Source organism: Thunnus albacares, chromosome 21 (genome assembly GCF_914725855.1).
Source record: "Thunnus albacares chromosome 21, fThuAlb1.1, whole genome shotgun sequence".
NCBI classification, from domain to species: Eukaryota; Metazoa; Chordata; class Actinopteri; order Scombriformes; family Scombridae; genus Thunnus; species Thunnus albacares.
The window spans coordinates 4617981-4632505 of record NC_058126.1 but is presented as its reverse complement, the minus strand read 5'-3'; the positions used below and the strand labels follow the sequence as shown (position 1 = coordinate 4632505).

At 38.0% G+C, this 14525-nt stretch overlaps 1 protein-coding gene across 2 annotated transcripts in view; it reads right to left on the bottom strand.

Moving 5' to 3' along the window:
• The window catches only part of LOC122973031 (vasoactive intestinal polypeptide receptor 2-like), a 47223-nt gene that overhangs the window by 29819 nt on the left and 2879 nt on the right, over nt 1-14525 (bottom strand). For both annotated transcript variants that reach the window (XM_044340475.1, XM_044340476.1), the window contains 2 exons: nt 6348-6441; nt 2091-2198 (listed from right to left, as the gene is read on the bottom strand). In XM_044340475.1, coding sequence (XP_044196410.1) covers nt 2091-2198; nt 6348-6441 — 202 coding nt within the window. The remainder of the gene's footprint in view (nt 1-2090; nt 2199-6347; nt 6442-14525) is intronic.

Here is a 14525-nt window from a genome sequence, read left to right as displayed (position 1 = left end):
TCGTAGCCTTTCAGTCTGAAATGAAAATCCAAACTAACTGGAGCTGAATGTGAAGACCAGCTTCAAACCAAACAGAACATGATGTTCAAAGCGGGAGTAGAAAAACAAACATTTCAAACCTGAATACAAAAGTCAAATCTGACAAAAAAATAACTAAAGAAGCAACTACAAGCTAGCAGCCATTCAAAACCCCCTAAAAAAACCTACTAAGCCTTAGCAAACATTTTCATCCACTGGGAATGAAAGCACTACAAACACCTTAATAACAACCAGTATGTGGCAAGTTACTTGAAAAATGTGATCATTTACACATTACATATTACTCATTTTAGCTCTGTCAAAGGTGCCTATTAACAACGTCAACGCCTCCACAGCCAGATGTTTCATCTTCTGTGTTGAAAAAGGAAAGGGAAAGGAGACACATTGTTCTCACAGCCTCCAACTCTGAACTAAACCAGCTGATTCTTTTTTTTTTTTAATTTAGATAAGATAAGTGATTAACATGAAAACACATATGACACAGTACAAACGGGAGAAGCCAAGAGAACCAGACAATAACCCAACAACAACATGAGCAAAAATCATAAAATTCAAATAAATAAATAAAAATGTGGCTTAAAACTAGATGATCGTGTGTGTGAATAGGTGTTATGTGTGTTTGTGTGTAAGGATTTAGAGGAGAGAGAGAGAACAAGAAAGAGAAAATAAAAAGGAGAGCTGCGGTGTTGTTGGGGGGGGGGGGGGGGGGGGATCTCTGGTTGGGTCTCACGGACAAAGAGGCGCCAGGATGAAACCAGGATGAGTCAGGACAGATTTTTTTTCCACTTCTATTCAACCACTTCATATTATGTTCGTTTGCTCGGTTGATTCCTGAACGTAGCCTTGCTGACATTAGTAAGCCAGCTAAGAAGACTCAACATGTAAATAAGACAACTCCGGAGTCGCTTTTCTCCTCTTTTGGTATCAAACTTCCAATCCCCTGCACCACCTTACTGAACCAGTTTGTCCACTGAGGATGAACTGATATCAACCATCCATCAAACTACTGGTAAACAAGACAACCCAAGAACTGCCATAGTAATGGAGCGTTACTGGGATTAGTAACTGTAATGTAAATCAAATCGTAATCTGTTACACTACTTGTTACCGATCACATTACTGTAACATGTTAGAAACACTGGTAATAATCTACTGAAGCAACAACCTTGAAAAGCCTAGCAACCAACAAGGTACCTCCTAGCAACCATGTTGATCACCTTGGCAACTACTCTCTAATAAAGACATACAAACTCTTTTATCAGCAATATATTGGCTACCACTGCAAAATGCATTTGTATCTTTAACTTACAACTACCGTACATGTACCAAAGCTGCAACTAACGATTATTTTCACCATCAATTAATCTCCTGATTACTTTCTTAATTAATCGATTAGGTGTTTTGTCTATAAAATGTCGGAAAACAGTGAAAATGTCCTTTATAATTTCCCAGAGTCAAAGGTTACTTCTTTAAATGTCTTATTTTGTCCAAAACCCAAAGATATTCAGTTTACTGTCATCAGATTTATTCTTGGCATATTTGCTTAATAAATGATTATTGACTATGATTGATAATTGATTGATATGATAATAGTTGCAGCACACAATATGTCTTCAAGTACTATATGTTCTTATTTCCTAACTGACCCATGTTACATTTAATTTTGAGATACAAAAGACAGAAGAAAGGAATTGTAAGCAACCACCTAGCAGGTTGTTAGCAGTTAGCTCTTCAGACACGCACATCACAGAAAGAACACATATACGTATGTCTGTAAAAATGTTCTAGTTTGAGTAATTAAGCACCAAAATGACACCCCAAATCCTTCCACATCCACTGTGACAACACAGTTTAGCAGCAAGATTTGTAAAATTCCCAAACTTCCCCAAATTTCTTAAACATGCATAGACTTTTCCACATTCCCAGATATGAGTGTTTACATCACATATGACAATTAATTCTGGGTAAGTGTGTGTGTGTGTGTGTCCATTGTGGATGGCTGGACGAAGGGCCGGAGGAGGAAGTGTGTGTGTGTTTGAGATGAAGCTCACCATTCTTTCCAAACAAAAGTTGGACGGGGGAGGGGCAGGGGAGGGTTATCACCTCGTTGACTTCTGCGTTCCGCCAACAAAAGACGTTGTCCCACTCGCCGCGGCATCCTGGACGAACACACACACACGTTAGAGGCATAATTTAGACTTGTCAGAGCTTCCTGTTTGGCTGAGCTACTTGTTTCTAACCAACTGATCCTGTGCGTGCTGCCAAATAAAGATTCAGGCTATAAATCAAGTCACATAAAAGACTCTCAAGTCATATCAAGTCTATTTTATTTATATAGCACCAAATCACAACAGAAGTTATCTCAGGGCACTTTTCACATAGAGCAGGTTTGGACTGTACTCTTTAATTTGCAGAGACCCAACATTTCCCCATAAACAATCACTCGGCGACAGCAGCAAGGAAAAACTCCCCTTTAATTGGAAGAAACCTTGAGCAGAACCGGGCTCAAGGTGGGCGGCCTTGACCAGTTGGGTTGAGAGAAGAAGACAGAGGGAGAGAGAAACTCTCCAAAACACATTTTACATTTGGATTTACATTCAGTGGTAAACAAAAATTCATTTAAAAGTTGACGTGAAGCTTATATGAGTCTTCAGGAGTCTGAGTTAGTCATATCAAGTGGATATCTGACACATTTACAGTCTTTTTAGCATCAAATTCCCTCTTTGTGTTTCCTCGGACAGTGTTTCCCTGTTGAGCTGTGGTGGAAGTATAGTAACAAAAGGAGGGACTTTGGCACTAAAAAGACTGTAACGTTGAAAGATATCTACTTGATTTGACTCATTTGGACGCTGAAGCTTCATTTTAGCTTCAGAAAAACTTTTAAATATGTTTTTGCACAGAAGGAGGACTGTGGATTTTGTCCCCCATCACTTCCATTGTAAGGTCATTATGAACAGATCTTCTAATGGTCAGTATGAACAGGAGGAATGATTACAGCAAGAAAAAACATGTTTCACTGTTCATTTTGGCAACTGACTGTTGTTTTAAGACTATTTGGGGAATATTATTTTACGGGGAAAAGCAGATCCTTAAAAGACCAAAGCCTAAATGTTATTAAATATTACTAATACTACTCAGTCTGTTCTTACATGAATTATTTAAGCTTTAACTTAAGATATCACTCTTGCAAATTAAGGCAATGATCAGACATTAAATGGAGCTTTGAATTGGTTGTGTTGTGGTTTTGTGCAAAAATCTAAATATATCTTAAATAAAAGAATTTAAAAAGTATTTTTTATTCATTGTGTGATGCAAGATTTTATGACAAATCCTGATTTTTTTATAATTATACTCTCCGGCTGGCAGGAGAGAAGCTTCATGGTGCGTTTGCATTTTATAACTGAACTGATACCAGGACGCAGACTTTTTATTTCTCTGACGTTTTCACATGACAAAAGCATTAAAACACGAGTCTTGCAGGTAAAACATGTAGCTCGTGTAGCTGTTATATCAGTTTAGTGTGGGGCGGCTGTTCTGAGGGTGCGCTTGATTTGACTATAACTGCAGTAACTGAGTATAAGCTTCCTGAATTTGCACTCAAAATGTTGTCAAAACTTTCATTTATAATTTCCACTGCAGTCTCCATGATTATCGCCCAGGAAAGAGGCAGGAAAAAGTGATTAGATATATCAGGAGAGCACACAGTTAAAGCATAACAATAAAGAATAACAATCACTGACAAAACACTCAATATGGAGTGAAAAACAAGAGACATCCGCAGAGTGAAACAGATGAAAGAGCAGGAGGAGTTAACAGATAATTAGAATAGTTATAATTAGAAATAAAATAAGTTCTCTTTCAAATCAAACATCCCAAGATATGAGTGGAAAGTATCGTTCTTTCAACTGCATTTATAACCTTTTGTTTCTCAAACGTAGCTCAACCATCTCATGTGATGCTACTTCAGTACACATTACCAGCAAATATTACTGGGACCACTACAGAAAATTGCAGATGAACATTTAATATCCAGCAATTCACATTATAGACACTACTACTGACTATCCCTGTAACACACTGGCCACAGTTTCACAGATTAACCATAAACGGTCCAGACGTATACGAGGTTTTGACCTCGTCTTGTTTTTTACTTATTCATACATGTTATTAGCAACTAGAAATTCATCAAGAATTATGAGGATATTTATTTTTATTTAAAGCTGAAAATAATTGAAATGTTTGACTTCTAAAACTTGACACTGCATCACTGATCTGACCAGTTGATACTTAACATATCTGATGGTGGTTTGTCCTTTAAGATACAATTCCTGTGAGTGTAACATACTGATAAACACACACGTGTATCTGCAGACGTGTGGGAAAGAAACCGCGGTTCACAAGCTGCAAACCAAACAGATAAAACCTTTTTTTATTATCACTGTGGTGAAACACTCAAACATACATGACCTGTAGAAAATGTACTGTGTGTGTGTGTGTGTGTGTGTGTGTGTGTGTGTGTGTGTGTGTGTGTGTACTTCCTGTGGTGCTCACGACTCTCGAGTATTTGGTCTGAGAAGTAAATAAATGATTCATAGAGTGTTGCAACACCAGCTGAAACAGCGCACAGACACACCCTTCTCCTCCTCACAAAACTGACCTCAGTCAACGCGCACACACACACACACACACACACATGTTTATACTTCTGTCTTTGTGACGACCCTCATTGTTATGGTTTTCCTAAACCACTTACCATCACCTTAACATTGCAATTAAATGCATAACCCTAGTGGTGCAAAGTAACTAAGTACATTTACTTCATTTCCATGTGATGCTACTTTATACTTCCACTCAACTACATTTCAGAGGGAAATATTGTACTTTCTACTCCACTACATTTATTTGACAGCTTTAGTTACTTTTCAGATGAAGATTTGACACAATGGATAATATAACAAGCTTTTAAAATACAACACATTGTTAAAGATGAAACTAGTGGTTTCCAACCTTTTTGTCTTTTGACGTCTTACAAAAAGCAGTGTGTAGTCGGGGTCACATTTCACATGTCTATGAGTTGTTAACAGCTCCACCAAATAGTGATTTTTCCCTCTAAACTTCTCACATGCTTTCATTTCAATAAATGTTCAAATGATCCAATATTTCAGCAAAAATCAAAGATTAGAGAAAAAGTCCAAAAACTGAAAACAGATTTGTGTATCAGAACTTTGTTTTTTCTTCTTTCCTCTCCCATTAATCATCTCACCACCCCTCAGATTTATCTGCTGACCCTTTGGAGGGCCCCGACCCCTAGGTTGGGAACACTGGACTAAACTAGCTAACTGTATATAAAGTAGTGTAAACTAGCTCCACCTCCAGCAGCTACAACAGTAACATGCTGCTCTAACACTGATGCTTCACTATTAATAATCTAATGATGTCTCCCTCCACTGCCTAACCCCAAGCCTTACACTAAACTGAACCAAAACCCAATAACCCTAAAGACAGCCCTTTAAAAGTATGTCCCAGAGTGAGGACCTGCCAAAATGTCCTCATTTCCAAGGTGTGAAACTCAAATTGGTGCTCACAGAGATAGATGTACAACTGCACACACACACACGTACAAACACACACACACACTCAGGGACTTGAGTTTCCACAACTTCAGAGGACATGTCTTTTCACAGAGACTTACCCTAACCTTTCCTTAACCTTAAACCAAGTCTTCACCCTAAAATTTTATGGTTACATTATGGAGACTTGTGTTTGTCCCCATAATGTAGCTGTAGGAGGCAGGTCCCCACAACGTCAGTAATAAAGGTATACATAGTATCTATGTTATGAGGTATTTTTGGAGTTTTTGTTCCTGAACATACCAACACTGTTAGTCATCAGTCATATGATGGGATTTTCAAACAATTCCTTGTGTGTGTGTGTGTGTGTGTGTGTGTGTGTGTGTGTGTGTGTGTGTGTGTGTGTGTGTGTGTGTATACATCTATCTTTATGGGGACCGATTTTAGTCATAGACTTTAATAAACAATGAACTTCATTTACAAAGTGATTTAGAATCAGGAAAACAACATTTCAGGATTAAAATGAGGCAAATACTGAACAATATAAGATAAAAACAGCAATACTAGACCTTGAGAGTGAGGACATCTGACATATTCACTTTGGGACAAACTTCAAAGGGCTATTTGAGGGTTAAGAAAGACCTGGTTTTATGGTTTGACTTCAGTGTCAGGTAGAGGTTGGGGTTGGGCATTTAGTAGTGATAGTCTGTCCTCACAAGGATAGAAATGTGTGTGTACCTGTGCTATTCTGTAGCTTCAGTTGTGTCAGACAGTCATTCTTGGCTCTCTGCATCTCCCAGATGAACTGGCAGTGAGGAAACTTTCCATTAACCTGTTGGGACGGGAGGAAATAAATATTATGAATATTATCTCCAACATGAACAAACCTCCTGTGTCAGTCAAAAGTTCAGCTTCTCGCTCCCTATGTCTCGGGCTACATGCCAGTATACAATATTTGATAAACGTGCTTCAGTTTTCTGGACTAAAGTTCATGTTTCTGCAATCTACTTGCTGCTTTTCTGCGGCTTTGTCTCTGAGGATTCAGGGAGGGAGTTTTTGATAAGTGTGCCCTCATGTCCTCAAATTGTTAGCAGCCAATACATTTATTGCATTCCCTCACTTTAGTCATTTGTACCATCATGATTTCATTTTATTCCAAAAAATTAATTAACTGAAGCTTTCAGGAGTTCCACAAGAGATTTTACAAGCTGCATAACATTTGCTGTATCAACATTTTTACAGTATAATAATGTGTTATCTAGTGCTGCAATGATTAATCAATTAAACAATTGATAGAAAATTTCAATAATCACATAAAATCACAAAAATGCCAAATATTTGCTGGTTGCAGCGTCTCAAATGTGAGGATTTTAAGCTTTTCTGTGTCATACATGATAGTGAACTGAACTTCTTGGGTTTGGATTGTTGGTCAAACAAAACAACAGACATTTGAAGAGGTGACCTTGGGCTCTTAACACATTCTAACAGGAATTTTTCCATGTGGTTAATGTAAGTCCAATATTCACTCTTTGTTAGCTTTTGGCTCTTTATCTGCTAAACACTCCACTACGTTTACCAGCTAGTCATTAACTGTGTTGTGTTTGCCATTTGGTGCTGAGCAGGTAGTGTACAGTGGGTTCTTAGAGCTTTTTCTATGAAAACAGCTGCCTGCTGCGACCAAAAACAACACTATGAGAGCGCTGAGCTGAAACTCATTATAAGGCTCCGTAAAGCCAAGGGGAGCTGCAGAGTCGCTGATAATTCTGTGTAGGTTCATCACTACAAGCCACGACCAACACATTAAACACTGACAGCTCAGACATTATTATTTTTAAAAAACCTATTATAAGCACTTTAGCCTCAACAAAACCTCTCAAAATCTCTAACCCAAACAGTCCTACAGCAAAACTTACAGCAGCTTTCAGCCTAGCTTAAAATCTCTGCCATTGCTGGCCGGTTGCTCAGGGTAGCACTACTTCTTCCTTCTCTCATGTTGGACTGCTACAGTGACTCACTATCGCCTCTTGAGGTACAAAGTGGTATTACGAAACAGGATGGCCGGGGCTAGCTGGTTAGCATGCTAACTTCAGTAGCTATCTCTTCAACACAATGCATAGATGTCTTTGACGTAATGTCAAAACTATTATTTCTTCACATTCTGTTGACAATTTTAGTTAATTTTTGAATGTTTTAAACAAAAATTCTGGCCAAATCTTACATAGCACACCTTTAGTTAAAACGGGAAACTGGGATTTTTCTGAAGGCTCTGATATATCGGACTTGGCACTTAATAATATAGAAGTGCCTGAAAACCAAGCACAAGTCCATCATTCAATGTAATTAAACCCATATTTATTTGATATACTGTAATTTTGTCAATGCACAGTATTTTAAACCATTACACGACCAACTCAGTTATCATACAACCTTCCTGAGTTGTCCTTCCTGAGATGACGTATACGCACGCAAGTCCTTTTAATGGAGAACACACTGACACAGGACCAACAGCCTGGTATGAGTCAGAGCCACCTCACATTTGGCTCACTTTGGACCCAGTTACTGCCTCTCATGTATTAGCATGCATTCCTGTTAAAGGTAATCATCTGTTTCTCTAGAAGACGATTAACCAGAAATGAAAAACTCAAAAGATTTTTAACCCGTTTCCCGAGCTGCTACTCTGTTTCCAAGTAGCCGACCAGCTGCCACCTTTGTTTTGATTCGGACAGTCTTTGGTGACTCTGAAAATACCATCAGAACAGCTCTAAATGTCTCTAAGTGCTTCGCAGACAAGACTAATTATCAAAAAATCAGCCCAAGCATAACACGAACACCTCAGGTAAATACCTTGGTCAAAAAATATAAATAATAAACTGCCCCATCCCAGAGCGCTGCTTTCTGATTATTGACTGAGTAAACAAAACATATACTGTTTCCTATCCAAGTAGCCGACCAGCTGCCACCTTTGTTTTGAGTCTTTGGTGACTCTGAAAATACCATCAGAACAGCTCTAAATGACCTTCTGGCTTTTTCAAACCTTACTGGTTAATTATCTTTTAAAGAAACCAATGGATATCTCTATGACCCGAAAGTATACACAAGAATACTAATACGTGAGGGGGAACAAACTGAGGCTTGTTTTACATGTGCCAGAACAGAGCCTAGTATGTCAACACTGACTCAACCAGACTCTGGTTGTCACCTGGGAAAAAAGAAAGTGAAAATAAAAATAATAGGAAGAAAACAATTTGTTTTGCAGAGCTGTATTTGTGCTACAGAAGGCTTTTTTTTACAATTAGATATAATCATCCAGAACCCCCCCAGCTTTACATTTTAATTAGCCTCATCACGCCAACTGTACCGATTTAGCCACAGTTTATGGTTCTCATGTTTTATCTGATAAACATTACTTTGCCACCTATCAGCCCAGAGGCCGGTGTGTGTGTGTGTGTACAGCTGACTGTAACCAAGGACACACACTCAAACAGAGTGTAAACAAAAGGCAGCGTGAACAAACTACACAAAGAGAAACACACTCAAACCAAATGAGTCCATGTGTCAACTTTACCCCATTGATATACGGAGAGCGTGTATGTGCTGGGAGGTCTGTTTACACAGAGATATATCGGTGCTCTCAGCAGCATTTCAGACCTGTCAGTGTGTTTATGCCTCACACACACACTCCTCAGGCTTTCTTTATGTCCCGTTGGGATTCGTCTGTCCACCGAGCCGATCACTCTTATCTTATTGACCAATTAAACACCACTTCACTTCTATCTTCACCTGACCAATCATAGAAGATGGCTTTTAAAACAACGCTTTCACACCTGTGGATGCTAAATGCTTCGCAGATGAGACTAATTATCAAAAAATCAGCCCAAGCAGAACACAAACACCTCAGTTAATTACCTTGATCTACCTATTGAAGATGGAAATCATCTAGTCTAGAATGCTTCTTTCTGATTATTGACTGAGTAAACAAACCATGTACTGTCACAGTTTACTTTGAACACTGGCATGGGAGTCATCAAATATCTTTATTGGTCTTCAACTTTAGATGGGCAAACACTTGCTATAGAAAGGACACAAGATAAGTAAATGAATAAATAATAATAATAATAAAACAAATGTCAAATTGTATGTCTGTGTCTCTCAGCTCCAAACACACTGTTTCCTGTTGAAGACTTTGAAAACTGCTCTCAAATATATACTTTAATTTTTAAAAAGACCCAACAATTTGGGTCCTAAAACAGCTGGACATTGTAGTTTTTTAGATACCTTTACTCAAACTGAAGGAAATGATGCATTTGTCGGGGACTATTTTCAGCGGCGGATGAATTCACATTTGCTCTAGGGAGTATTTCTGGCAGCAGGACAGTGTGTGTGTGTGTGATTCAGTCAAAATAAACTACAGTGTGTGTGTTCATGCTCATGAAGGAACATGTGACCCAAGTGAAGGAGAGTGACTCACTGATGTGTTTTTAATAGTTTTTGGATAAGAACCGAAGTCTACGGCACAGAGGAATAAGATACATCACTTACCAGTAGATCAATTCACTGCTGGTTTTGGTCTTTTAATGGGATTTGCTCACAATGGAAATACAAATAGAATATGACCAGACTTAACTTAAGGTTCAGCCTGTCTGCTAAACTTCAAATGCACTTTGAATTACTGCAGGACTGTTGGGGAGAAGCTATATTTGGAGACCTTCAACAGAGATCTTAAACTCGTCTAAAATATTTTATCTACTATAACAACACATACTGTACATTGTAAGAGTTACTGGTCACTGTAATCGTTCTTCCTGTCCATACATGGCTGCAAAGTTCAGCCAAAGCTAGTATATGAGGCTTCAGCAGTATGAGTTCAACATTTCATGAAGGTATCCTCTAAAATTCCAGTTTTTTTAGTAACAAATTCACACTTAATGTTATAGTTTCTCCGCTGTGGCTCAGAAACAAAACTCTGTTCTGAAAGCACATAGCAGGAATTTCATACCAAACACTTGATGTGTCTGTCTCAAACTGTTGAGGATTGATTAGCTTCAAGTAAAAAGGATGTAAATTTTGCCCTTATCACTTCCATTAGAGTTTAGGAAGGGATTTCTTTGAGGCCAGTCCGGACTGTGGGAACAATTACAGCAACCTTTCCATGCACATATGGGCGTGTCAGTGTTGTTTTAAGATAGTCTTGGAAAATGTGAACTTATCCTTTAATTGTTGTATGTTGACTAGTGTGCTGATCATCTGGTCCAGGACGTCCACCTCAAATATGAAACAGCAGCACGTCTACTGACTGTTTCGTCAAAACCAGATAAACAGTAAACAAACATGGACATCTTGGACGTGATGTTTAGTCTGAGGTCTTCTTTCTTTCTAAAAGTTATAACAGTGAGACTTCAAAGTTGACTTTAAAGTCCCGATGACTCATTCTTCTAGCAGATATTACTCTCAGCGATGATTTTACAGAAACAGGTCAGTTTGAAACGTCTGCAGATATTTGGCTTCATAAATTTCTTTTTTGTTCCTACAGAAGCTGTTTGGACAATTTATCCTTCAGTGGTTTCAGAGAAAGAAGACATCTGAGTTAGAAAAACAAACAAACTCACAGCGTGTTTGCTTTTCTACCATATTTAACCAAGTTTACACTGACATGTGGCGGAAGGATAATGAATTTAAATTTCAGCGTAAACAAATCTTTGAAATCCAAAATAGTTTTTATTTCTTCTCACAGCCTCATTATTTGCATTAGTGTGGCAAACATTTCAAAAGACAAAGGCTTTGCACACAAATTTGCACACTAGAAACATTTTTTCCAGCCTTCCAGTTAATAAATACTGATGTAGACTTCAGATATTCCTCATGGGGACGCTGTGTTCTTCACCAGGTTTATAGCTCATTAGAAAATTTCTGATTTGGATTAATGTCTTTCCTGATTCCATTTACTTTCTGCTTCTCAAAACAAAAACTATAAATAGAGAGGAGCAAAGGGCAGAGGATAAACCATTTGACCTTATTCAATCCACCGCTGTCTAACAAACAACATAATCTCAGTCATCAAATGAGCTCTAATACACATAAACACACGCAGATCCATTACGAGGAAGTGGACAAAATGTTCTGGATTAAACTAAACTAAAGAAAGTTGGTTTTTTTTTTCCCCTTCCCAGTTTGTAATCCTGAACCTGGTCCGACTTCGACTCCGTCCGAAAATCACTGATCAGACTCGATCTGTTCACAGAGAACAAATCGAATCAACGTCCAGAATAAAAAAAAGTATAATCTGTTTTTAGATGGAAACATAAATGCCCTCAAGCTTTTGTACACTCGTTCTGACCATTAACAGTCAAAACGAAATAAGACAAAAGGGCTCTGCAGCAAACAAGCAGACACACAGGGGCACATGTTAACAAAGATGCAATTATTTTCTTTGCGAGAAGGAGCAGATTTAGGCCAGAAACCCTAATAAGGAGCAAAAATTCAATTCCCACAAAACCCTCCTTCTTCATGCTATAAACTAAAGTTGTATTAACAATCTGCTTTTCTTCATGATGTAATATTTTTAGAGAGCAAGTAAGCAAGAAGAAATATTAATCATAGATTTCATATCAAGCTGCAAAACAGAAACATACTAAGAAAAAATAAACTTTTTTTTTTTTTTTAAAAAAGCCAGAAAAATTTGTCTCGCTGAAAATCCTGATTGATTTTTCTTCAGCTCTGAGTTGCTCTTCGCCTTTCTGCAGTGTTGCATCAGTCTTGTGCTTGAAATGAAATGATGAGGAAAGGAAACATACAGTGTCATCACTGTCACTGTTTATTTTGAACACTCATGTAAAATACTTGCAGGGGAATCATCAGTCTGATCGATTTGGAAATTGAAAATTAATAAATTTGGCCATCATCATCTGTTTCTACAGATCTCAACCCAAAACCCATTGGTTCCTATTGAAGATGTAAATCATCTAGTCTATAAAATGTTTTCAAAAACTGTTAAAAATGGCATGAGATGAGAGTAAGTGTGGTAAAGTCAGCTTGGCCGAATAGCCACGTCAATCATCTTTCTCTTAAATGTGATTGGGCAGGTATTTATTACATAATAAATTCCCTAGTTTAGCCCCGTCCAACTGCAACCCAGTAACAAGGGAAAGGAGAAAAACTTTCTAAAGAATTACAAAGGATATGTCAGAGGTTATGTTCTCATTCTTTTTAGGTGTTTATTATATGCACATTAGATCCCAAATTACATGATTAATAGCCAATCATGGATTTGCCTTTCCAGAGGCTTTAACACTTCTGAACCTTTGTGTGTTTGTGAAACTGAATGTTTGGAAATGGAAAGGTATATTATGATTTGTCATGTGGTCATCCTGGTTATTGTTTCTTCTTCACCACATTTCATAGTACTTTTTACTACAGGTACAGTTACTTTTCAGATGAAGACTTCACATTAAAGCTTATAGAATAAAACATAGTTTTTCTTGTGGCTCCTTACAAAAAAAGAAAGTCCAAAAACTGAAAACAGATTTGTGTATCAGAACTTTGTTTTTTCTCCTTTCTTCTCCCATTAATCATCTCATGACCTCTCAGATTTATCTGGTGACCATTTGTAAGGGACACGACCCCTAGGTCGGGAACCACTGGACTTAACTTCCAAAAAAGTCCAGCTGTAGCAGCTACAACAGTAAAATGCTGCTTACACGCTGATGACTCATTTTTCTGCAGAACCAGTAAAACATTGTTGCACTGCTATTTTTACCTAAATTAAAAGGACCTGAGTACTTCTTCCACCACTGTCAATCTGTCTCCTACTCAAAGACTCTAGTCTTTTTGTGTCTTTGCGTCTATTTTAAACATCACAGATCAACTGGGTTTGACCATAGACTATAAAATAATGGATATAGCCACCGTGACGTTACCCACGGTGGTTTGTGGACTCTCATTCTGAAGTTTGCATTTTGACCATCCCCATCTTGGAGTTTTGGAGCCAGAAGTGACCATATTTGGATGGGAGAGTGGAGCTGACCCTAACACTAGCTGCTAGCATGGTTAGCACAGTGCATTTACAGTCTGTGGTTAAACAAGATAATGCTGATGCTAATATTTGCTAGCAAAAAACTGAACAGAAAAAAACTGAACATCAGCCTCCGTAGAAGGTCTTTTAGTAACCAAACACCAAACAAGAAATGTTCTAAATGTTACAATTAACTTTCATGAACTGAAAACACACGGAAATAGTGACTGCTATGGTTACACCTTTATTCTGTGAATCTGGGGTTACGTTACCTAACCAACGTTGTCGCCATGGTAGCAACTTGCCTGTGGCACCCAAATGTCAGTCAAAGCGTCCACACCCTTAATTATGCAAAACTTTAAACTTTAATAAAACTTAAACAGGTGAGTTATATAAAACTTTACCTGTACAGTTGTCATGAAAGGGGAAATGAGCTATAGAGACCAAAATTGTTTTGTGTACCAGGCTTTAAACCTGATTATTTCTGCTGTAAAGTTGGGCATTTTAACATGGAGGTCTTTAGGGATTGACTTGCTTTTAGAGCCTCAAGTGGCCATTTGAGGAACTGCAGTTTTTGGCGCTTAGCGTTGGCTTCATTTTTCAGCCCTGGAGGTTGCCGCTTGGGTTTGACAACATGTGAATAGTTTAGTGATGTTACTCTGCAGGATAATCCCACTGAGTCTGTCACCTGCTGCAGCTTTGACAGTGAAACATACAAAAACCAACGTGGGATTAAATCACTTCCTCTCTGCTTCGCTTTAATAATCTCACTTTGGGTGGTGAACTCACAGATTCCATGCAAGGGCTGTGATTGTTTTGTTTTTTTAAATATCTATTTTTAAACTCTTATGCAAAGCTTTTTGCTTCTCCTTTACCTTTGTCTGCTGTGAAAATATCAACTTATATTC